This window comes from Uloborus diversus, chromosome 1 (genome assembly GCF_026930045.1).
Source record: "Uloborus diversus isolate 005 chromosome 1, Udiv.v.3.1, whole genome shotgun sequence".
Lineage (NCBI taxonomy): Eukaryota > Metazoa > Arthropoda > Arachnida > Araneae > Uloboridae > Uloborus > Uloborus diversus.
This window is the reverse complement of record NC_072731.1, coordinates 12,835,008-12,862,233: the sequence shown is the minus strand read 5'-3', so window position 1 is coordinate 12,862,233 and position 27,226 is coordinate 12,835,008. Positions and strand designations below refer to the sequence as shown.

At 35.9% G+C, this 27,226-nt stretch overlaps 1 protein-coding gene across 1 annotated transcript in view; it reads left to right on the top strand.

Moving 5' to 3' along the window:
- The first annotated feature begins 25,466 nt into the window (after positions 1 to 25,466).
- Positions 25,467 to 27,226, top strand: part of LOC129234296 (matrix metalloproteinase-25-like) — a 38,464-nt gene continuing 36,704 nt past the window's right edge. The window contains exon 1 of the mRNA XM_054868291.1: positions 25,467 to 25,737. Coding sequence (XP_054724266.1) covers positions 25,651 to 25,737 — 87 coding nt within the window. The 5' untranslated portion in view covers positions 25,467 to 25,650. The remainder of the gene's footprint in view (positions 25,738 to 27,226) is intronic.

Below are 27,226 nucleotides of genomic sequence, written 5' to 3'. Positions count from 1 at the left end.
TGGTTAAATTGGCACTAACTTGGGTAGACTTTCCGATCAGAATTGATTTATGTTGCAAAAGTGAAAAATCTTATGTCCTAAGCGATTTTATTGCTGCAATAAAAATGTTTGCGATTTTCAAAACACTAACGGCGGGGAGCCCCGAACGCTTTTAGCCCTATCCAACATCGTCTAAAATTGCGCTTTTGGAACTTCAATTTCGAAATATTGCCGAAGGAGAGTTCCTGAACTCCATCCCTTCGATAATGCATTCAAAAAGCGTATAAACGTTATGAAAGATGGAGTACAATTTCGTTTTTAAAGCTTCAATTTCGAGGAGAGTCCAGAGCGCCCCCCCCCCCCTAATATTTTTGAAAGTCGCCTAATATTGTGATTTTGAGGCAATCAGTTTGAAAAAAATGATGTTAGAGAGTCCCTGAACCCCTCCTTTCCCTGAACTTTATCAAAATGGCCTACTATTGCGTTTTTTGGACTTCAATTTGAAAAAAATTCTGGAGAGAAACCCCCAAGAGCGGGCTTATTGGCGACTTTTAGGTTTTTGGAATTACAATATCAAAACGCTTAAATATTACAATCTAAACTAAGTTCGTGTTGTTAGAAAAGTCAAAAGCTTAAAACTGAAATCAGATTCCAAAACTGGCAATATTAAAATCTACAACATTTACACACATAAATTTTTCCTTAAGCACGCACGCTTGAGGCGGGGGGCTGAAAATATTTTCCGTCTTGAACACATCACCAAACTTGCACCCATGCCACCTCTTCCGGTAAACTGTTCCAAGGTTCCACTACCCTGCTATAATAATAATTTTTCCTAATATCCATGTTAGCCTGAGATTTAAATAGCTTAAAACAATGACCCCTTGTCCTGTTTTCAGTGCTAAACTTCTGATTTTTGAAACTTTTTAAACTTTTGAAATTTGAAACTGCCTTTAGTTAAGTCATTGCAATTTCAATTTGCAGTAGTAAATATAAATGCTTTTTAATTGAAAAAATCATCATTTTGTTGTAGCCTGGATTCTTTTCAGTTGTTGTTATCAAATTATATTTGTCACAAAGTGATCACATTAAGCGGCACTGACTTTGTAATGAAATCAAAGTTTTGTATACCATCTTTGTATGGATGTCTATAAGTAAGAGAGTACTTTAGTCTTCTGAAAATTAAATTTTCTGTTCACTGCTGCACTTTCAAGATTTATTATTATTGTTGGGGCAAACCTAACCTGGTAGCATTGTGAAGGCTACACTGATCTTAATCCCAAAAGCAGAATCCCTAGTTCTAAATTTGCGACGTACGCTGCAGAATGATTATGTTTGGATGTAAAGGTAAAACTCTATGAATTAATTTTACAGATTTCTGCAGAAAGTGCAGATTTTTTGCAAATACTTTATAACTTGAGATAATTTTGCAGAAGTTCTGATTAAAAAAAATATAACATTCCCTCAAATCGATGGAAAATTTGTGCAAAATGTCAAATTTTATGCCTCATTTGCAGGAACTTTAGATTTTTTTCCAACTCAAAGAAATTTGCAAAATTAAGGTATTTGCAGAAATTCTACAGTATTCCTCGGAAAATCATCTTTGATTGCCAGCACCTGCTTTATGCCCCTTAAGTGCCCCGCAGGAGAAAGATTTTTCCGGAATTCCAGTTTTTTTCGTTTGCAACATTTTCGTCCTTGTTTCACTTTTTCAGGCTCAGAGTGATCCTACATCTTATAAATCTGAAAAAATTCTGATTGTCCTTGCATTTTTTGTTCCCTCTTCCTTAATTATTGGTTCCCTTTGCTCATCATCCACTGGCATGTTCTAAGAGATTTCAATCCCTTCCTTTGCATCCTAAAAATATTTCAATTATTTTGAAAGTTTTGAAGTGCTTTACCATATGCTTCTGTAACTCGGCTCATTTTATTCATTATTTTAGTAATTAATTTACTTTTTAATATTAATTTAGTTACTGGTGCTCCCTGCTTTGTAACATTGACCAGAATACTGACATTTGGTTCATATCGACTTCATCTTAAATCAGAAGTCCTATACAGATGCCTCAGAACAAACAACACTGATTACAGGGATACCACTTTGAGGGAATGATATATCAGGGTTCGTACGCTCCTTCAACACTCCTCCAATGCTCCTTCATTTAGGAAATTTTTTTGAAGGGTCCTTCAAACTCCTTCATTTTGGTTTTAACTCCTTCAAAACTCTTTCGTTTTTAGTTCAAGACCACATAATCTTCCTCTATGACAGTAACTTAAAATAATTTGATCGACAACTAACGTCATGAGAAGGGCAATTTTAATGTAGTAATTTCGTGCGTTTATTTTTTTCAGAAAGATGTGAAATGTGTGAAAGACAAATTGATCATTGTTATGTCATAAAATTTGAAGGTGAAAATTTTATTAGAAGACTAAGACATTTCATAAGTGAAGTAAAACATGTTGGTGATTGGCTTTTTTTTTTTTTTTTTCAAGTTTTATGATTACTGTTTTTCCCTCCTCCACACTCTCAGCAGCAAAAGTCAGGTTGTCTAATTATTTAAATATAAGTAGATGCACTATATTAAGTGATTGATTTACTAAACAATTGTTTTTTTAACACAAAGTTATGATATTGTAAAATAAAAAGGGTCATATACAAGTGATGTCATGCCTTGAGGAGGAGAGGGGCTCATGAAATTCTAACAAAGGGAGGAGAGAGGGTGACAAAAGATCACGTCACACAGTTATTGTAACAATATGTTTATAAAAAATTTGACATGTGACTAGAGGAGTTAGCTGAAGTTTGGCACTTTGTGATAAAGGGGAAGGGATCAAATTTGTTGGAAAAAAGTGCGACATCATTTGATGACAGCCCGTTAGTACTCTTCCAAAATCTCATTTTACTCCTTCAAAATTCCTCCAAAACTTAGAAGGAAGGTTACAGCCTATATGTTTAAACTTGCTTCGCCTAGTGAAAATTTCTTAAAAAATGCTCTAGTTTAATGCGTGCTATATTGACATATGTAAAATTCAAAAATTTTCCAAAGTATCGTATTTTTCCAAATGGCCCCCTCCCAGAATTCTGTTTAGATCCGCCCCTGGTTCGATTAGGTTTTAATCACCCCTCCAACTCATCAAGAGTGTAACATACTGCCCGTTTGAACAATTCATAATTTATACAATTGATAAGAAATAACATTGGAGCAGACCTTGCTTGGGATTTTTAAAGACTTATCTATTTTCAGGGACCCTAGAACAATTAAAACTATTTAACACACTTCATTTGTACTTTCCACTCTGATATTTTAGCATTTGATTATGAATGTTTTCAGTCCTGTTCTAACTTTGTAAGAAAGAGCTATTTTAAATTTAAAAGAAAAAGAAACTATAGATTTCTCATGACAACAAGCAACTTTGCTTCAGTTGCAAGTGGGGCAGAAAATGAAAAGGAATAGAGCTAATGTTTTTTTACCCGAGCTAAATGGATTGACAATATACCAAAGAAGGAAGCTAAATGCAAACAATAGCAGAAGAATTTCCAAAATACTGCATTCGGAATTATGCAAGGTGTTCCATTTTAACCTAGTCCTAGATGCATACTTCAAATTACATCAATGTTCAAAATCAGATGCAGGGTTAAGGTATTGAAAGTTTGAAGCAAAAATAAAAATGAGACAAAAAATAAAAAATTTAACTTTTTATACGAGCCTTAGGTCCCCTAACTTCTATTCAGGGAAATGATCTCCATTGAAAACTAATTCCAAATTCCAACACAAAATAGTTTGACATTAGTGCGACCAATATTCACTGAGATATGAAACGCAGCGGTTTTGTGACTTACAATACTTTACACTCGCCGTCAATAACACCTTCGGGGGGGGGGGGGGAGAATATAGCAGTTAACATGGGTTTAAAATTATATGTGAGCATAGAGTGGTTTTTTTAAATTGATTGAAGTTTTGTAATGTGTTTTTGCTTATTATGGCATAATATTAGCATTTATTTTTAAATAGCAATGAAAATTTTAAATACTTTGTTTTTTTACTTCAACAACCTGTCATTCTTCTGAAAGGGCGATAAGTTTCAATCTTATCTTCTATATGGTCCCTTAAAACTTTAAACTCGAATATCTCCTGGAGTTTTGGTCGCGCTAATGTCATTTCCCAAAATACACTGCTCGACATTGAAAATGCAACACCAAGAAGGAGTGTTCAAAAATTTATGCAACTTTTAGAGTAGACGTACATTATGAAGTTATGTAAATGATGTGAAATGTGCAGCTCTCTGACGCACGTGAAATAAGGTATAAGGGAAGGAACTTGCAGAATGGGCAATATTCGTGACGTAATTTCTGACTGGAAAATTATCGAAGAAATGTTGTTTTTGTCTTGGAGGATACGTGTAACACGAGAGAATGCCAGGCCGCCGTCAACGAAGGCACTTCCAGCAGATAGACGATTTTACGAGGGGTATGGTGATCGGACTGAGAAGGGGAGGTTGGTTCGTACGTCAAATCGCAGCTGATTCCCACATGGATACGAGCACGGTGCATCGGCTGTGCCGAAGATGGTTGGAACAACAAAATATGGCAAGATTGAGGGGTGCAGGGGCAGCCAGAGTGACGTCAGAACGCGTGGATCGACGCATCCACCGACAAGCTGTAGCAGACCCACAAGACACTTGTTCCTCGATTCTGCAGCAGGTGCAAAGATACCCCGAATGTTTCTGTGTCAACCAGAACCATTTCGCACGTGGTCTGCAATCACGGCGTTCACAAAGAAGACTGCCAACTGCCATTGACCCCACAACATAGACAGCAACGTTTAGTAAAGTGCCGAACTAGAGCGACGTGGATGACAGAATGGCGAAATGTCATGTTCTCAGATGAATCCCGCTTCTGTTTATCCAGTGATAGTCGCCGCATACGTGTTTGGCGTCGACGTGGAAACAGATCTAATCGAGCAGTAACTGTGGGAACGTCCCACCGCGCGACAACGTGGCATAATGGTTTGGGGCGCAATTGCGTAAAATTCCATATCACCTCTAGTTCGTATTTAGGGCACTATGACGGCCCCAACGATACTTGGATAATGGTGCTGCGGCCGGTGGCAATCCCTTTCAAGGGCTACCTAATGCAATTTTTCAGCAGGATAACGCCCGACTACACACAGTACTCGCATCTGCCAACATGCTCTCCAAGGCACACAGATGCTTCCCTGGCCACCATACTCTCCTGACCTGTCACAAATCGAATATGTGTGGGATGTGATTGGACGCTGTTTGCAAACTCTGTCCTTTTGCCTCGTTCAAAAGGCGAACTGTGGCAAATAGTTGTAAGGGAATGGAGAGCCATCCCCAGGGGTGATTGTGTTCCGGTATTTTACCGAATTTCCGGATGTATTTACGGTATTTTTATGTCCGAAAATACCGGAATTATGTTTTTTTTTTTTTTTTTTATGTTTTTATCTCCCTACCTCCGCAATTTTTTTAAATTACATAATACTCATCAAATATACCTGCAAGAGCCTTAAGATGGACACCTATCCCTTAAGATGGACAAATAAATGTCAAGATAATTTGTACAACACCAGCTCAAAAGTAACTTTGTAACCCATTAAAAATTTAATCACATGTACACACAATATTTTGACTCAGAACTATTTAATACTATGGCAAAGGTGCACTTAAGTAATAAGGGTCAAAGATTCCTCCCCCCCCCCCCGGTCTCGCTTTGAAACTTTCAGGTATTTTTTGATGAACTCACAATCACCCCTGGCCCATCCCTCTGGACATCATCCGCACCCTTACTGACTCTATGCCTAGACGTATTTCTTCGTGTATCGTTGTCCGCGGTGGTCCTATATCCTTACTGAGCCGACGCCGTTCTCGCTCTGTATTCTGCGTATCATTTTGAAATTAAGATCATTTATTATTCCTTGCTGTCTCTGTCTTTTTACCAAATTTCATCACTTTCTGACCACTCCTTCTTGGTGTTGCATTTTCAATTTTGAGCAGTGTATGTTAGGGTACTCCTAAAGCCCGTATAAAAAGTTAAATTTTCTATTTTTTGACTCATTTTTAACACGCTTTTATATTAGCTTCACCTGTATGTATGTATGTATGTATGTATGTATCTTGTAATGGAATCTTGCAGCTCAAATTTCGCCCACTTCCTGCAATCGGATTCTTTTGAAATTTGGCACGCGACCTCAGACCCGATGACAATGCAATATTCTATAATAAAATTAATTAATTAACTCTTTTAATTGTTAGTTTCCTCCAATTTTAAACAATATTTTGGAATAAATCCAACAATGTGAAAAAGGAAAAATTTTAAAAAATAGATTAAAAAATGTTCGAAAAAATTATTTAAAAATATTTACAAAAACCTTTTTTCTGCATCAGACAAAATTTGTTCCAATGTTCCAAGTTAATTAGAACATGAAATATAATTGTTTTTAACTAATTTCATGCCAAAATTTAGGTAAGCCTTCAATTGGAAATTCATTGCTGGTCAGACCATTGTTGAACAAAGCTTTTATTCAAATGCATCTCAAATTTTCAAAGTAATGTAGATATCATTTCCGCACACATACATCGATATTTTTTCGTAAAACAAGTTAAACTAAAAAGAAGAAATAAAATAATAGTTTAAAAAACTAAAAAAACACGCTTTCGTAGCAAAATGAACTAAAAAGTGAAAAAAAAAATTTTGGATGATAGTAGTTGACCATTCACTTAATTTTAATGTAATATAAAAATGCGTGGGGGGATTCTTATCAGTTGTCTTGAATTTCTTCCATTTGTTGTCCATGCAAAAATGTAAATAGACAACACCCCACGCTTTTTTGTATTACATTAAAATTAAGTGATTGGTCAACTACTATCATCCAAAAATATTTTTTTCACTTTTTAGTTCATTTTGATACAAAAGCATGTTTTTTTAGTTTTTTAAACTATTTTTTTTATTATTTTTGCTTCAAACTTTCAATATCTTAACTCTGCATCTGATTTTAAACATTTTTGCAATTGGAAGTACATTTCTAGGACTAACCGTTGCGAAAATAAAGGTCTTGCAGGTTAAAACGGAACACCCTGTGTATAAATAGCAAGATATGAAATATTGTGAGTCACAAAAACTTGTAATATGTTTCAGAAACGTGAGAACCATGGTTTTTTTCATTTTTGGTGCAGGATGTAGCAAGGAGCTGAATTTGGCATATATATTGGCATTCCTTCTCCCTGCCTCCTCCCATTTGTGGTTTGTAGCCACACTTTTCCAAATTTTCAAGCACTAGAAAATAAAATTTATTTTTTCAAGTGCTTTTCTTTTTCTTTTCTTTTTCTTTCTTTCTTTTTTTTTGGAACAAATTTTGCTAATTTCTGTGGGTTGGGGGCCCTTAACAAAGCAGGGGCCCCAAGCATATCTTGCTTAGCTTGTACGTAAATCCTTGCCTGCTCACAACACGTCTTACTGTGTCCTGAACTTATGCTGATTTCCATATTTCTTTTCCTTCCATTTTGTGGTTGCTAACACTGCTATTGCCATCCGTCCTTAGCAATAGGGAAGTTTCCGATTTTTCAATTTCATTTTTATATGATAGAGTAACATGTATGAACATCATAGGTGAAAAAAATTTTGCGATACGATAAGTAGTTTTTTTTAAATTAATTTTTAAAGTTCAACCACTTGTGACGTCAAATGGCATAGGAAGTGACGTCATCCCCTCTTCCGATAGGGGAGAAGCCGAAGGTCACACATTCGACTTCGAAGACGAAACGTAAAAGGCTTATCTCCTCGCATTTAACTCCTCGCGTTTCTGGAACATTAAACCTCTCATCCTCTCGAAAATATTCGAATAACATCATTGATGTTACATGAGGAAGATTATTTAGATTGTGCTTTAACGAATCCGGCCTCCATAGTGTGTTCAAAAGGATTATTGAATTTCTAAAAAATAAAAATATCAAATAGCCAAAATATGAACATTTAATAGGTTGCGACTTCCCTATTGTCCATCTGTGCATATGTGTGTGCTTGGGCAATGTGCGAAATCGTGCTCCTGCCGAAAAAGAATTCTGGATACGGCCTAGCTTCTAAGCTATATTTTATCAAACGTGTTCTCACTTTCAATAATTTAATTCTTTCAAACATTTTTATTTAGCAAGTTGAAATGTTTGCCATGTCTTCTTTATCTTTATCTTTACTAATAATAAAGCTGAAAGTCTCTCTGTCTGGATGTCTGGATATCCGGAGGATGTGTGGATGTCTGGATCTCTGTGACGCGCATAGCGCCTAGACCGTTCGACCGATTTTCATGAAATTTGGCACAAAGTTAGTTTGTAGCATGAGGGTGTGCATCTCGAAGCGATTTTTCGAAAATTCGATGTGGTTCTTTTTCTATTCCAGTTTTAAGAACAAAAATATCATAAGATGGACGAGTAAATTACGAAATTATCATAACGTGGAACCGTAACATGGGCACAAGCCAATTGGCGAGAAAATTCACCATACATTATTTGTAAATATACAGGCGAACCAAAAGACCTTTTCATTTTCCTATTAAGTAACTGTTTTACAGTGATATCTGCGCCTCTAAAAATTCTGAGGGAAAGCTTCCTGAACTTTTACAAAAATATGAGGAAAAAATAGACAAACAAAAGCTTTTTCAAAGTTATACCTTCCTTTACAAATTAAGATGAAGCAGAATAAAAATTGTATTTGGTTCAACAAATCGTTGACATCAATCGACCGAGAAAAAGAAGGAGGGAGGAGTAAATAATAACACATCGTCATTTGCTGTACATCGGCTTTCGGTATAGTACACTGCTTATCATAAATTAAGGAAAAATCACAAAAATGACGATTACTCAAAAAGTTATATGTTGAATTTTATGAAACTTACACACAATATGCAACACATAGTAAGATATAAAATAGCATAAAATGAAATTAACAGACAATTATGGCAGGATAGAAATTAACACATCCCTAAAATGAACAAATCAAAAGTGTCAGTTTGCTATAGGAAAAGTACCTTAAATATGGAATATGTTCCCCTCTAGAAGCAATACAGAACATACAGCGACGTGTGATACTGTCAATCATTCAGTCTATCAGTTCCACAGGAAGCGGGAGTCATTGCTCTTAAAGCAGTATCAAACGTGGCAAGGGTCTGAGGGGGCGGGTTAAGCGCAGCTAGATGTCTCCCTAAAGCATCCCAAATGTGCTCGATAGGATTTAAGTCTGGGGATGAAGCTGGGTACTCCATGTCGATAATTGTAGCCTGTTGATGATAATCATGTACGATGCGAGGTCTATGTGGTCTTGCGATATCGTCCTATAACTGGAAAGCATCACCTATTGCCCCGGCATATGGGCGCACAAGCATCAAGAATGTCATCTCTATAAGTCTGAGCATTCACGGTTCCCTTGGCAAGACATAGAGATCTGTGCGTCCACCTAAAAAGATGCCACCCCAAACACAGACATTGCCTCTTTCGCATCCATCTCTTTTGCGGATGTTTAACGGATGATAACGGATTCCAGGTTATCTCGATATCAAAAACGCCTACCATCGCTTCTTAGACTAAATCTAGACTCATCCGTAAAGAGAAAATCCCTCCATGTATCAGGCGTCCATTGAATATGTTGTCGTGCCCCCTGTAAACGGTCCCTTCTATGCAGAGGCGTAACTTGGCCATGTAAAGTAGGGGGGCAAATTTTTTTCAACGAAAATTTATTAGATTTATATTTTGCCATCCAACTAAAATTCTAAAAAAAAATTTACTTTTCAAAAAACAAATGAATTTAAGAAATTATAATAACTTTTAACGCAATGTACGTTATTTAGTTCAAACAGAATAGAGCTACAGAGAGTAATGCGCACATACTTCCGGAGAAGTATCACTCTTTCCCAAAATATGCTGATACTCTTTTGTTGTTGTATTTATAGTTTACATGATCACTGGCGCCAAACAGTTTTGCTTACGTTTTGTAATCCTAAAGTACGGGTATCGTTTTCTAAGTTGCGTTGGTTTTAATTCTCGAATAATTCCATGGACTAATTAGAAAGTGCAAGGAATTCTGTACTTTGGAAATGATTTTTCTTTCTTTCTTAAGTTGTTTTCCAGGATCCCAGGAATGAAGAATCTTGCTATTAGTGACCTATGCCCTGAACCAAAGTAATATTCTACGTCAGTGACGCAACGAGAAAAAAAAATAGGGGGGGAGGAGGAGGCACATCGAAAAAGAAAAGAAAAATTTAGAACTATTAGGAAAGGGGGTCCGGGGGTTCTCCCCCGGAAAATTTTTGAAACTTTTAGCTTCAAAAACGCAATTTTAGACTTTCTTCGTTGATGTTAGGGTGACAAAAGGTACAGGGGTCTCAGCGGAATGTCTCGAACTTGAAGCTTTAAAAACGCGATTATAGGCCATATTTTATCGACGTTAGGGTAACGAATGGAGCTCCAAGGACTGTCCCCGATCGATTTTTTTTAATAGGTTGAAAACAATTCCTCCTCCCCCTGCTTTCCACATTGAAGTTTAAAAACGCAATTTTAGACAAACGTTGAAGATTTTACGGGAAGGAGGTTCTGAAGCTCTTCCTGGTAAAATTTTTAAAATTATAGTGCTAAAAACTAAAGCAATGTTTTATAATCAGGGACTACTCCACTTAAAAAAAAATTTTAAGTATAGTTTAAAAAACCAAACTGCTTATGGTATTGGAGGATGGCGGCATAGGGACCTTTGCCCGAATATTTTCTGAAATTCAAGTCTTAAAACGCGGTTGTAAGCCCATATTTTGTAATATTAGGGCCAGTAATTTTTCGAAATTAAAACTCCAAAAACGTAATTTTAAGCAATTTTCGATGTTGTTCGGTAATTGGGGGCTTTCCCCTGGAAAATTCGCGAAATTGAAACCTGAAAATGAAATGTCAAATGCTCCATAATGCTTCCGGTGTGTGTGTGGAGGGGGGGGGGGGGTGCTCTTCGGAAGAGCAGCATTTTGATAACTTTCTTATTTTTAGACGAACTAGGTAAAAAAAAAAGAGAAAAAATAGGACGGAGTGGTGGGGGCGGGGTTGATTGCTGATCAATAAGCTGTTACTTTTGAATATTTTTTATTCAAAGATTTATTTTTTAAAGAAATTTTAAGATTTTCCCGTAACATAACTATTAATTTCTAAAAATTACTTTGTTTTCGAAAGACGTCTTCTCATCAATAATAAAGAATAGTTTTAAAAAACATTCAACTCAAACATTCTATGGGGCTCGGGCTTTAAGCTTCCTTTCTGGTTGTACCACTGTTTTATTTTGATCCGTCCATTATATGGTTGGTTGTTCATTCATGTGAGCTCCAATTAAGGGATTGAAAGAAAATTTCGCTTTAAGAAAAACTTTGCAGCAACATTTCCGCTCTTTCCCGAAAACACTCATTTTTTTGGTCATGTAATCAATGCTACATATCATATAGGCTGCATCAATGCCTATATGTATTGTGAGGGGGGGAGATGTTCATCATCACTTCGGGATTAGGCGATCAGGTACACTGGCCTCTTCTGGGCTTCAGTTGCGCCGCCTTGATGCAGTTTAAAAACAGATTAATTATTGGTTGAAATTACTAATGGGTGGTTGAAGACAAGGATACATCTTTTGCATATAATTCATGACAATTGCATTGATAATATGCGAATTACATTTTATTATCATTTGAAAATAATATATAGATCATTTGACAAACAATTTTAAAAAATCCTTTGCTTAAGAACTAGGGGGGCAAAATAATACTTTGCCCATAGCTCAAAAAAAGTAGGGGGGCACTTGCCCCCCTATGCTCCCCCTAGTTTACGCCAATGCTTCTATGGCGAGGTGTGAATGGCACATAAATGCAGGGCCTGATTACCGCACTAAGGGGCCCCAAATTACTTTTAAAAATTATGCATAGCATTACAACTATACAAAAAATACACACATTTTTTAAATAATAGCCTTCAGGGGGCCTCCAAACTATTGTGGGCCTTGGGCCTCACTTTTAGTTAGTCGGGTCCTGCATAAATGACTGGTCACCTCACAAACAGTCCACCTTCGTGAAGCTTTCTACGTACAGTAAGCGTAGACGCCAACCTTCCGGTAACTGCAGCAAGGGAGGATCTGAGTTGAGTCGGAGTAGTGACTCTATTCCTGCGTGTACATAACCTCAAAAATTAGTCATCGGTGCTCGTCGTAGCCGTTGGTCGTCCTTGGCTGAGCCTCCTGGATGCCGAATCTGTGGTGGGTGATTCCATGCGAAATGAGCAAATCAGCTGTGGCTGACATGTCACAGATTTCAATGAAAAATTTTATTTAGGTAAACCATGCATATCTATGAGGAAATGCAAAGTATGAAAGTTTAAAAACTGCTTGTTGCTTTGTTATTAAAGTTAGAAGTTGATGCTTACGCTAAGCCTAAATTTTCAGAGTTCATTGCTGCCAGTTTGTGACTCAATAACTCCATAAGTTATAAACGTACACTTAAAAAATAAATATTTCCGCATTCTACAAACAAATCTCTATTGAGAAAGAGCAAAGTAAAATTTACTCGGATCTTTTTTTGAATCGGAGATGTTAACAAAGATTGAAATTTTGCCAATTTACTTCAGATTTTAAATCACTCTTCTAGCTCTTTTAATGAAAATATAACAGTAAAAATAATTCAGATTGAAAAACTATGTGTAAGTAACTATCTGCTCTAATTTAGTAACTGTTTATGAATTTCTTGATGACGAAATTGTACTTAAAAAAATAGAAAATTTCCAAAAATTTCATTTTTTCCTCTATTTCAGATATTTTTTTGAAGATGAGGGAATGCTCTAAATTTACTCAATTTGTTTTACATAATGTATTGAAGTGTCTTTTAGATGCTACTTAATTTTAATCATTGGTATCAGCATATTTTTGTTACTAGAGTAACTTGAACTAAGGTAAAATTTCATTAGTTACTTCCTTTTATTTTGTAAGTTTAGCAAAACTAACCATTTCTATCGTGTTTCATTTTCTCAAAAGCATGTTTATGAAGTACAGTCTGAAATGTACATTTTTTTAAATTGAAAAAAATGTTAGTTTTACTTGCTTTTGCATCATTTAGTCGTTTATCTAATTCTTTGAATTCTCGTAATTTCACATAAGGGTCGATCCATACAGGTTCCATACAGCATAAACTACTCGTTCATTCAGTAAGTTACCGCCCTATAGCCAGGGCTAAGGCAGAAATACATGAAATACACCGGCAGCTCAGTCAATTCCACTCGTTCATGTTCAAATATTTCTAAGTTATCAAATTAAAATAATTATTTTGAAAATTACAATATGTTTTTTCAGTATAATGTATTATATTGGGTACAATATACGCAATTAAAGAAGGTGCCATGACGTTTTCACACTTTTTATTTGTTTTAGTGTGTGAATTGACTAGCAAAATTGCTTAATTTCAAAGACCTGTATCTTTTTTACAAACCAAATAGAAAAAACAATATGTATAACATGTATAGTACTTGAACGGAATATTCAATTGGCCAGGAAATTTTATTTTTAATTCCATCCCCTTTTGGTTTATAACGGTCTAAAAATGTCATTTTCGTTATTTTTCCGATTTTTGAGGGGCTGTAATCTATAAAGGGTGCACAAACACGCAGCAACAGTTACATATTCTTTTTAGCATGGTTCCAGTGATTAGTTTTTGTCGTATTTCATTTTGTGTGTCCGTCCCCTACGTGAGTTATCCCCCTTTGAAATGAGTAAAATTTTTCATTTGGCCTTGAACTTTAACCTGTTACCATTATTTTAATTATTAACTTACAGCTACGTAACTCAGCATGTAAGACTATCAACTTATGCACTTTAACATCAAAGCGTTAAATTAACTGTCATAAATGTAATTCAAATAGATTTCGGCCAAAATGCAAAGGTCTAAAAGTCCCATTTTTGACTACGAAAATCACTTTTGATGAATTCTAAAAAATCAAAGGTCTAGTTGAGAGAAAAAATAAAAGTGGTTCTAAACATCTTTCGTATGCAGCTTTTAGGAATATGAATTTCAAAAAAAAATTAAAAATGGTCGAGTGCACCCATCCGTCGAACCTGTATGAATTGACCCATAAAACAAAAAAAAAGGCTATTTTTCTGAATTTTATTTTACGTTTGGGAATCAAAAACCAATCTCGAGTTTCTTCAAGCAAATAGTAGAAACACAGCTCTGTATTCTTGTAAAATTTGAAAGTTGTCTGAATTTTCCCTCATTTGAATTTTCGTGGGTATGTGAAGGGGAAAATCATCATTTTGCAAAATGTCACTAAGTTTAAAACTGATTTTGAAGACAAAGGAGTTAAAATACAACTTCGAAAGTATGGTATTTCTTTTATGATACTTAGCACATTATTGGGTATTAATTTCATTAAAGCTAATGCATTCCTTAAAGATTGAGATTAAAAAATAAAATACTTAATTATGAGAAAATTGAAATATTTTCAGTTTTTGAAACTCTGTTAAAAGTTAACTATAATAACTTTGAAAATTTTACTTATATCAGATTATTTACCCTACACCATAGAATGCAACAACATATAACTTTTATGTTTTCATTAAATAGTTAATAAGATACAAGCCTTCAAAAGTGCAACATTTAGCATTTATGAGAATGCTGTTCAATTTGACCAATTTTCAATCGCATGTAACTAATCAAATAAAAAATTTTAAGCAAAAATATTTTAGATATTTTTATGTAGGCATAAAAGGAACCTGTATACCAAATTTCATAGAAATCTGTTACCATGCGGCCACCACTTTTTTGCGAATTTTGCTCATTTCGCATGGAATGACCCTGGTTTGAAACTGACTCCAAAGTCTATGAACCACAAAAGGACTCACATTTAGCCATCTGGTTACTTCTGTTTGACTTTGCACTGCCTCTAATCTCCCAATGGCTCTCCATCGAAGTTCTGCAGGCAAGTAATGCCTGAAAGTCATTGTTACCAAATGGCTACCTCGGATTCCTTATGGCAGTATCACAGCGAAATTAATAGGCTTGCTCTCAAACATGGACATTTTATGCACCCCACAGATGACGCACTCCGATTTCAGCGCTACTAATTTGTATATTGCACTTTTATTGAGCAATTCTTACTTGGCAACATATTCAAGTTTTACACGCTTTCGCCTATTTTTGAGAGAGTTATCACTATTTTTATGATTTTTCCTTAATTTATGATAACCAGTGTAGTTAGTTATTGATCAGTCCCCTCATATTACCAACAAACACAACACTGAATGAAATGTAAAATGATCAATAATAAAGAAGGCATAAAATGCTTTAAAAGAAATTGTGTAGAGATTAAGAAAATGAAAGAAAAAATATTTTATCCTTGAAAAGTTTCTTGACTACTCTTTGAAAAAAGAAATTCCATTTAGTGAACGAACCATGAATCCTTCACATTTTATTCACAAAGCATTAGAACACAATCTGGATGGATAATACTGCCGAAGCCTTGGAGGAGGGAGTCATGACCCCTCACGATCCTCCCCTGACTGCATATGCAGATAGAATCTGGGCTCTAATAACTGTTGATTCGTAACAATGTTGTAATTCAGTTAGAACCGCTAATTTAATCAATGTGGCAGCGTGCAAATTTGCATCAAATAAAACAACGACACAGTTCTTAGGAACAAAAGACACGTAGTCAATTTTATTTTTCTTATGTTTTCATTCTTCGTGTAGATTTTGTTTTCACTACTGTGGCGTATGTACCTTTTGCGGAAACACGTCTTTCCGCTTTTGCGAATACAACAAAAGCTGCCTTTTCTCTCTCTTTCTCATTTTACCGGCTTACGTCCTGACTCCAGATGTACCTAGAAAATATCTTACTTCGACATAAGTGAGTACAAGAAGGAAGAAAAAACATACTGGAACAATGCGTAAATATTTTTACTAATACAGAATTATTATTATTATTATTATTAACTAGAAGGTCGCCCGTCAAGGTATGACGAGTGAAAATTACTTCTACTCTTCTACATTTGAACGAAGCATTTGCCTGTTTGGTGATACTTTTATATTTGAAAGTTTAACTCTAACTCCGGTGGATTAACCCTAAACTCCAGTGGATAGCGTTAATTTTCAACCACTTTTTTGATTCTTCATTTACCTAAAATGACTCTCTTACTAGTAAAACAGTTAAGTTACCGGATCCAGTTCAGCCTCATCAAAATAGAGCATTTCCCTGCATATCAAACATTTTTAAAAATTATCAAATTATCATGTTGTGGAACAAATTTCACTGTTGATGACGTCAGGAGCGTTTACTCGATCATTCGCTATTATATATAAGGGGAAATTTGCAATAATTTACTTTACATCTTTACTTGTAATAAAGCTGACAGTCTGGATATCTGTCTGGATTTCTGTCTAGATGCTTGGATTTCTGTCTGGATGTCCCGCGTTGCGAATAGTACCTAGACCGTTCGGCCGATTTTCATGAAATTCGGCATAAAATTAAGTTTATAGCTCGAAACAATTTTTCGAAAATTCGATTTTGGTATTTTTTTATTCAAATTCTAGGCTCATTTTTCACAGAAATTTGATTATGTGGGGGAGAAATATTTCATTCACCTTTTTAAGTTTTATGTCATTCGAAATTTTCGAATTTTCTGCATACGATGAAGTTTGTTCGAAGTTTCTACGAGCATTCGAAGAGCTGTAGGAATTGTTCAAAGAAAACCAAAATCCAAGGCTGAGCTTAAACAACCCAAACGATTCTAAATGATTAAACTCGAGAATAAACGCAAAAATCACAGATAAATGGAATTACTTTCGAAAGGGAAATTACCTTCTGCATGTTTCCATGGTTACATCTCTTTCTACGTTTAATTGTTTTTTTTACCATTTTTAAAAAACGTACTTATTTTTGCCATTCAAATCCTTTTGTCTGCTTTTATTCTCTTAGTCCGAATCGAGTTCAGCCTTGTCACAATAAAGCCTTTCTCTGCATGTTAAACATTACCAAAACATATTATCAAATTATCATGCCGTGGCACGAGTTTCATTGTTGAAACTCGCAGGTTGCTCGATCATTGGTTATTATTTATATGAGAATACCAGAAAATCGCCCGTTAACGTATATGATGGGTGAAAATTGCGATTTCATTTGAGTGAAGAAACTACGTGTTTGGGGATATTTTGATCGATGAAATTTCGGGACGCGTAACTTTGGGCAATTGTTCCTTTCTGGCAAAAGCAGCGAAGTCGAAGTACATTAACTCCTTATGGTGCCAACAAATTGGCAACAGTTGAAAAATAAATACCGAGAATCTCAGCAATTTTCTCGTAAAAATGCATACAAAATTCAATAAACATTCTCAACTGTTAAAGTAACTCATTTTAAAAATAACTTCATTGCTGGTGACGTCAGAGCGTTACTCTATCAGTGATTTTGGCTGTTGTATATATGAGGATTATTATTATTTTCGTCTTCATGTTTTTGTCATCTCTGCAATCTTATATAATAGGGAAGTTTTCGATTTTTCAATTTTATTTTTATATGATAGAGTAACGTGTATGAACATCATAGGTGAAAAAATTTTTGCGATATGATAAGTAGTTTTTTTTTAAATTGATTTTTAAAGTTCAAGCGCCTGTGACGTCAGATGGCATAGGAAGTGACGTCCGATAGGAGAGAAACGCTAGCGAACCGGTTCCTATGTCATGGGTGGGGAGAACTCGAAGAATGTGCATTCGACTTTGAAGATGAAACGTAAAAGGCTTATCTCCTCGCGTTTCTATAACATTTAACCTCTCATCCTCTCGGAAATATTCGAATTTCACCATTGATATTATTTGAGGAAGATTATTTAGATTGTGCTTTAACGAATCCGGCTTCCATAGTGTGTTCAAAAGGATTATTGAATTTCTAAAAAATAAAAATATCAGCGCGCTCAAAATGTCCCTAGCGAAAACAAGGGATCTTCGGCGGAAGGCTGCCCGTTCGCGCCCTGTGACGTAGGCTCGTGACGTTTCAGAAGAGCGCACTTTTGCGCGTGGATTTTTAAAAATTCATTAAAAATCAATCACGGTGTTTTAAAATTCGGCGATGGTGAATTTTTTAGTTTTGAGGGTCAATTAACAATATGCAATAGCCAAAATATGAACATTTAATAGGTTGCAACTTCCCTATTATACTAGAACCGGTTTTAATGCAGTTAAAAATAAGATTATCTGCAGTAAAATATCTACATTGCGAATACAATACCGATCAACTCAAGCATTTGTGTATGACATAAACAATTACACTTCACCTTAGCGAATATGCTATTAAAGAAATTGTGGGCTAGAAAGGCTAATCCCCAAGCTTGTTTTTTCTTACCTAAGTAACTTAGTTTAAACGTCGCTTGCTAAACCAAGCTGTGGACACTCGTTGTTGAGACAAACTCACTTTATCTACCAGTTTGTTGGCACTCCCAGCTTCAATGAAATGACATCTGCCTTTATCTCAGTTATTTACTATTCCTGACTCAGGAGTTCTAATAAGAACGAAACTGCAGTCTCAGGATGTGATAACTGGGTTGTCCCGTACATTGCACGTAACTTTGTTAAACTTTTTAATAAACATTTTTATGTCAATCAAGCCCACGGCCTCAACCGAGATTGTTTTGGGGTCACTTGCCTGATAATGCCACGGATCCCCCTTCCATTTTTGTCAAGTTTAGAAATAGTTTTAATCTCCCTTCTATTATTGAAGACAGCTTCTGTGCGCGGGCCCCAATGCTTCAGTACTCCTAAGCATACGTGAGGGCCATATATGCAAACCTAAAAATCACTATCATAAGTTTACTCGTTTAAAAATTAAACACTTGCAAAAAAGATTTCTATAAAAAAAAAATCCTCACTTCGAAATCAATAAATTACTTTTGTTATACAGTGTAATAAGATGTATTTTTTTTTTTTTTAAATCTTGTATTCGAAAATACGAGTGCTGTTTTTTTTTTTTTTTTTTTTTTTTTTTTTTTTTTTTTGAGCAATCACGATTGCTTATTGCTTTCATTTGACTGTTTATGGCGTCCTATCATTTTATTTTCCCACCGCCACCCTCCGCATCGTCACCGTCGACCGGCTCCTCACGATGCTGCTCCTATAGCGAAAGCCGTCTCCAGGTTGCATCCATGTCCTACACACACGCGCATACATACACAACTACACACACAAACACGCACACACACAAACACATACACACACACCACCATACACACACACACGCATACATACAGATACCTACACATACACACACAAAAACATACACACACATACACACAACTATCCACATATTCATGCCTGCACACAGACACAAACACATATGCCTACACACACATACACATACCCTCCCCCCGCACATTCATACACACAACTACCCACACACTTATGCCAGCACACATACACAAACAGACATGCCTACACACACATACACATACTCCCTACACACAAACACACATACCCCCACACACAAACACACACGCCTACATACACACAGTCGTGATTGCGAAAAACATAATTTGAATTCAAGATGTCAAAATTCAAATTATTATTATTATTATTTTTTTTGGTTTGCTTTTCTCACACAGTTCGGGCAGGGGTACCCTTCACTTTAACTTTTGGGAGGCAGGAAATTCCCAATTTACCGAAGCAGATTCTGAATTTTATTCGAGGATATAATACAGATAATCACACATACTTACCTCTAATGGGAAGATACATAAGTCATAATTTAAATAATAATAATAAGAAGTTTTAAATAAATAGGAAAAACTGCAACGAAAGAAAAAAACTGTTCAAATTTGCTGCATTGTCATCAAAATTTTCCGCATACAGAACTTTTATTTTGGAGATTAGTGACCTCCCATTGGGAAGCCCCATAGTCCAGAGTCGCTGTCGCGAGTGCACTTGCAGAGGTCTGGAGGCAAGAGCAGGGCCCGATTAAGGTATAAGGGAACCCTAGGTCAAACCGTATTTCAGGCCCCTCTGCTGTCAAATATTGCAATTTTAGCCATCGGCTAAAACAATCTCAACCATTAGGGGAGCCCCTTAAAAGCAGAGGTACTAGGCTATGGCCTAGTTGGCCTTTTCAGTAATCGGGCCCTGGCCAGGAGAGAGTAACTGTTTCCTGGAAATGGTTGGAAATACACTGCTCTACATAGAAAATGCAACACCAAGAAGGAGTAGTGGTCAGAAACTGATGAAATTTGAAAAAAGACAGAGACAGCAAGGAATAATAAATGATCTTAATTCCAAAATCATAGGCAGAATACAGAGGGAGAACGACGTTGGCTCAGTAGGATGTAGGACCACCGCGGACAGCGATACACGAAGAAACACGTCTAGGCATAGAGTCAGTAAGAGTGCGGATGGTGTCCAGAGGGATGGCTCTTCATTCCCTTTCAACCATTTGCCAAAGTTCGTCTTCTGAACGAGGCAGGGACAGAGACTGCAAACGGCGTCCAATTACATCCCACACAGGGTCAGGAGAGTGTGGTGGCCAGGGAAGCATCTGTGTGCCTTGGAGAGCATGTTGGCAGATACGAGCACTGTGTGGTCGGGCGTTATCCTGTTGAAAAATTGCATTAAGTGGCCCTTGAAGGTAAGGGATTGCCACCGGCCGTAGCACATTATCCAAGTATCGTTGGGCCTTCATAGCGCCCTGAATACGAACTAGAGGTGATATATAATTGTACGCAATTGCGCCCTAAACCATTATGCCACGTTGTCGTGCGGTGGGACGTTCCACAGTTACTGCCGGATTAGATCTGTCTCCACGTCGACGCCGCACACGTATGTTTCGACTTTCACTGGATAAACAGAAGCGGGATTCATCTGAGCGCACGACATTTCGCCATCCTGTTATCCACGTCGTTCCAGTCCGGCACCATACTAAACGTTGCTGTCTTGTTGTGGGGTCAATGGCACTCTTCTTAGCGGACGCCGTGATTGCAGACCACGTGCGACCAAACGACGGGAAATGGTTCTGGTTGGCACGGGAACATTCATAGTATCTTGCACCTGCTGCAGAATCGAGGAACAAGTGACTTGTGGGTCTGCTACAGGGCAATTCCACAGGAAAGGGGAAAAATTGGCAGAATTTTAAAATATTTTTTTTCTCACAAATTTGGTATCAATGGAAAGATGATTATCTGAAGTGTATGGAAACAACGAAAATATGCAGCAAAAGCAAAATTTATTAGCGTTCTGAGGCTTCAAATCAGGTTTTTATGACCATGTTCTTACGAGTAACTTTTTTTTATACACTTAAGAATGGCTGTTAGATATTTACATTATTTTATTGTTCAAATATTCTCTCTAAAATATGCTTCTTAGAACTCTCTAGAAGAGTTATATACAAAAAAGTTGCACTTTAACTGCAAAACTTAATTTTTAGGGATTTTTTCATATAAGGCATTTTTGTACTTCTACGTGCGACACCAAATTGGCTGAATGTTTATGTTATGTAAAACTGAGTGGAGATTTTTACAAAATGTTTTGTCTTCAAATAAAGATTTTATATGCAATTAAAAATAATCTTTTAAATTAAATTTCAAAAAACTAGTTATGCTTAAATTAATGGTCAGAAAAATTTCTACGTCCGACACCAATATTTTCCTAAATGAAACTAGGTTTATAAGTATACAAAAATTCCTGGTTATGTAAATAATTCACACATGCTATGCATGCCTAATTATGTATTTACATTTATATTTTACATAACATAAATATAAAGAACATATACACAATATTTTGACTGGGGAAAATATCTGAAGATAGGAAATGAGTCTCATATGTTTATCAATAGCGATTAACGTAGTGATGTATAAAATTATGAATATTTAAGAAGCATTAGGGGTCCTAGTTTAAAAATAACACTCCTCCCTTTCCCAGTTTTTACTTAAAAACTCTCAGATATTTTTGGTGAACTCACAGAAACCCCTGTTTGTGCCTCAAAATGCTCAGTTTCGTTTTTAACAATTTGTAACCAACATCCAAATTTCTTATTATTTGTTAATAAGTTAGATTTTTCTTCATTAAAATTCTATAAATTATTCTTCATTTCTTTTCACCCTAGAGATTGAGTTTTTTGTTGTTCACATAGAGATTGCAAAAAAAAAAAAAAAAAAAAAAAAAAAAAAAAAAAAAAAAAAAAAACCTTGACAAAATGCGTCTAATCTCTCTTGTTCTCGTTATAGTATTTTCCTTATTTTATGAATGAAGACTTAAAATATAAGTTTCCTGGAATGGTATGCAGATATTGATACATTAGGGGTGTCCATCTCCCCAAAAGCAATGGGATCCCCCTTGCCCCCCCCCCCCCCCAACAAATTCCTCGAGGACAACCAGAAAAAAAATATTTTGTCAGAAAAACAAAGAAATGTCTTAAAAAACATTCCCTGTAAACAAGTTCTATGACATAACTAGCGCCATGACCACTCCCCCCCCCCTCCCAACATTCTTTTTGCTAAAATTTGGAGTTTCAAATTATTTTAATTTTAACTAAATTATTTGATTTTTCACACAAAAATGGAGCTCTGGGAAAAATTTTGCACAGACCTCTGTTATGCATATTTTCCCCCTTTTTTATGCTTTAAAATACCACAATATATAATTCTGTAAACAAATTAAGAGTTAAACAGCTTTTTAAGATGTTTATTTCATGTCGAACGTTGTCTGCTTTGCACATTCTACGTCCGACACCAACTATTCTACGTCCGACACCAAGGGAAAAAAAAATTCTGCTATTTATCCGTGAAATAATTTGGTGAAAAAGGAAAAATTATTCATATTTCAGCTTTGCTTTTAAACATTCAAGTAGTCAAAAAATCTGAAAACAGTTCATTGAGCTGAAACTTGGGTTTTTTCAACGTAAGTCAATTTTCAGTTCCTCTTTCATGTACGTCCGACACCAAGAGGTTTTTTATTTTTAATATTTATAGTTTGAATTTTTTTTTAGAAATTCTATAAATTTTTATATTGCTCCTACATATATAAGTATTGAGAAAAAAAATTGGCTCAGTTCATCCATTTTAACCCTGAAAAATATGAACCTTTATTGGTAAATTTCGTGCAAATTCTACGTCCGACACCGTGGAATTGCCCTACAGCTTGCTTGTCGATGCGTCGATTCACGCGTTCTGATGTCACTCTGGTTGCCCCTGCACCCCTCAATCTTGCCACATTTCGTTGTTCCAACCATCTTCGGCACAGCCGATGCACCGTGCTCGCATCCATGTGGGGTATCAGCTGCGATTTGACGTAAGGACCCAGGCCCGTGTTCAGGATCTCATAAAGGGAGGGGTTTTGGGTTCAATGTTTAATAATTCTTACCTGCATTGTCAGGAAAACACAACAAATACCTCTAACTCATTGTCAAGTGTGTCAGAGTGTCAAATATTTCATTTCTGTTAAATGGTCACATTGAGGGACCTAGTGGGGAGGAGGGGGGGGGACTAATACGAAAAAATCAATTATTGCATTTTATATGCAGTAGAACCTTGTTTATCCGGATCTCCGGTTTATTCGGATCAAATTTGTTAACTTAAACAAAAATATATTTACTTTAACAATTATTTTAAACTATGATTGCAAGAACGAAACTACATATAAATACGCCAAAAATTCCGGTTTTGTCTCGATTAAATGTAGAACTCTTGCATACAACATACAATAAAGTATAGTACTCATTTAAAAAACAATATGGCGTACTTGAAGTGTTAGTCCGAATCCGAAGCCACCGCAGCTGAACCATGAATGATGTAGCATTTGTGAGAAATGTTACTATGAAGGTTTTTGGTAGAAAACATTGTTTTTTTGCTATAGTAAAAGATACGTCTGCTTATTTGAGATTGTTTTTTGCTTATTACTCGAACTATGTGGATTTTCGTTTATTCGGATTGCTTTTGGGCCCAGTTAGTCTGGATAAACGAGGCTGTACTGTACATGCAAGGGCAGTTATGAAACCCACCTTCCAGAAGGCAAATTCTGGCTGTGCAAGTAGCTTCAGTATTTATTCATTTTATTTCTGGTTTAGATTCAAACTTTATTATCTGCTTACTGCGCGGTACATTGCAACAAGTACTATAAACAAATTCACAATTTCTTTTGTAACATACTATGTATTCAGGATTTATATTCTAGGACAAGCAAACTAAATAAGAAAGGGTTCATTGCATATGCAAATTACATTACCAAAACGAGATTACAATGCATCTTCATAGCGGCAACATTCATCTCTTTTTGTGAAACGACCAAATCATCATAACCTCCTTATGAAAAGCAATATTAAACACAGTGAATGCTTTGTTTGACAGCCCATTTAACGGTTCCGCCATCACTGATTTTCAAAATATGATTTAAAAAATGCTGTACACAAAATTTAACATTAAAGTTAGTGTTAAGCCAGTTGTGCACTTTTCTTCACTTGGTTTTCTTATTATTTTTTCCCCAATGGGAGGGGTTTAACCCCTAAAACCCTCCCCTTGGACACGGCTCTGTACGGACCAACCTCCCCTCTCAGTCCGATCACCATACCCCTCGTAAAATCGTCTATCTGCAGGAAGTGCCTTCGCTGATGTTGGCCTGGCATTCTCTCGTGTTACACGTATCCTCCAAGACGAAAACAAAATTTCTTCGATAATTCTCCAGTCAGAAATAACGACACGAATATTGCCCATTCTACAAGTTCCTTCCCTTATATCTTACTTCACGTGCGTCGGAGAGCTGCGCATTTCACATCATTTGAATAACTCGGTGATGTACGTCTACTCTAAAATTTGCATAAATTTCTGAACTTTCCTTCTTGGTGTTGCATTTTCAATGTCGAGCAGTGTATAATGTATTTCTGTATGTGTTTGTGTGTGTGTGTCTAGTTTCCTTGCATCATAAACATAAATGATGCTGCCATGATAAGCACAAATGTCGTATCTGCACATGTTATCAAAATTGAGTTAAAGTCACTAGCTGGTTTTTTACAACGTATTCAAACTGAAAACAATGTTTTATGGTTATTTAAGAATGAGAAATATGTTTTTTAAAATATCTGAAAAAGTGAAATCTGAATCAAATATACGGAGACGTGAAACTTTAAAAAGCAGATTCTCATTTTGAGCTTAGCTGCAGATAGTGCTTAACACAGTACATGGCACCTCTGCACCCCCCCCCCCTCCCCAGATATCATGCCACTGAATAAAAAGTCTAACTTTTGGAGGAGATCAGAATAGTGGAATCATTACCAAAAGAACGGAAGAAAAAAAAATATTAAAGCAAGTCGCAGGAGAAAAATAAATAATTAAGATTGATTTTGTTTTCATTGCGAGCGGGCCAAATGACGGGCACCGAATGGTCTCTTCTTCGAATTAAAGATGCGTCACGTGACGACAACTTGTTGCTCAGGCCGGAAGAAGAGCGAAACCGCAGAAACCATGCTTTTCAGTAAGATTTCGAAGGTGATTGCTCCTCGATGTAAAATTCCAAAAACAAATTTATGTAACGCTTCTTGTTTTGTGTTATTTTCATCTCAAAGGGGAGGTTGGTATTCGTTATAAACAGAAGTCGGTTCGTCGATTCTAGTTTTGGACCCTGTGCGATCAGTAGTATAACAGGATTGGGAATGGTTTGGATAACGCCATGCTTTCTCCTTGCTCATATTTTTGTGGGGAATTGTGCTCCACTGGCTCAAGAGCCATCAAAAGACATGGTAAGTTTAATTCTATATTTGCTACCAGTTTGTTTCGCACTCTGGCTTCCTTAAGAGGTTTTCCATCTCCAGCTCAGTCACTTTCCTATACCGGGCTGATGAGTGCTAATAAGCACGAAACTGCAGTCCTCGGCTGGAAATGACTGAGCTGGCGGTGTATTTCACGTATGGTAAGTTTGCTTATCAGCTTCAGCGTTTAACAAGAACTAATATTAGATTTTGAAAAGAAGCGACCCTGATTGTCGACCTCATATTAGGATGAACTTCGTGAGTCACATCACATATAGAATTTAATACAGTAAAATTATTTTTAGATGACATGTGATACACGGAAAAGAAAATATTTGCTTGCCGCAAAAGCAGAATCAGGAAGGAAAATTGAAAATCCGTTTAAAGGCCTTTCATATATGCAGTCGACTCTCGATAACTTGTATCTTCCTTTATCTCGAAGTCTTCATTCGGTCTCAAAATAATTTTCGTATTACCCCGCATTAGTCGGCATTCCGAAAGAAAGCGGGGTTGACCAATATGACGGAAAATTCGAACATTCCGGCATGCCGGAAAATTTGAGGTTTATTTTGCAACAAAACAAAAGTAAATTTCTCCATTCAGTTCCAGTCAGAAAGCAACCCACTGTACCAACCAAAAAGCAAGATAAAATTGTGTATTGCACATAGTACGTATGTGCTTGTTATTTATGATAGGTCATTATTAACGGATTTAATTATATGCCAATAAAGTAATCAGTGGGGTTGTTTCCTTCAGTCAAAAGTGGTACTTTTAGTCACTGAAATTGATAAATAAACAAAAATAATAACATGGACCCAGAAAATACTTTAAGTTTCTTAACAGTTATTTTTTAATTAATTTTATTTAAAGTCCGATTTTTCAAACAAGGCGTGGTCTTGATTATGTCACAAATGATGCTCTTTGGCGCAACTTTCTACCGTATTTCCACGTTATGGTAATCAAGAAGCGAATTAAAATTGCGCTCTACGCTTGCTATCAACAATTTCGTTGCCAATACACGTGAGTAAAGATGGGAATTAAATATTTTGCTGCGGGAATGGCAACCCTGAATGGCATTTCATCATTTGTGATGTCATTCGGCAGAAACGTAAACAATGGAAGCGCACCGATTTAAGTTTTTTTTTTTTGAAATATTAAACTAAACAAATTATTTAAAAAAAATTTCAGATCCTATGTTTTTAAGCATGCTCTTTCAGAAAAAAATACTTTTTTAAATTTTGGAAACGACCCCATTCAGAAGCAAGCGTTGTTACTACGATTCCTTCTTAATTTTTTAATAAATTATTTTAGGTTCCTTTTAGAGAGGTAAGTTTAATTTTTATTTATTGAATAGCTATGGTAAATTCTTTAGCACTGGCCTACGGGCGGCAACTTACTGTTTAAATGTCTGCTTCGTTTTAATAATAATTTTTATAAATAATAATTTATAAATAATAAAAAAATATAAATAATATAAATA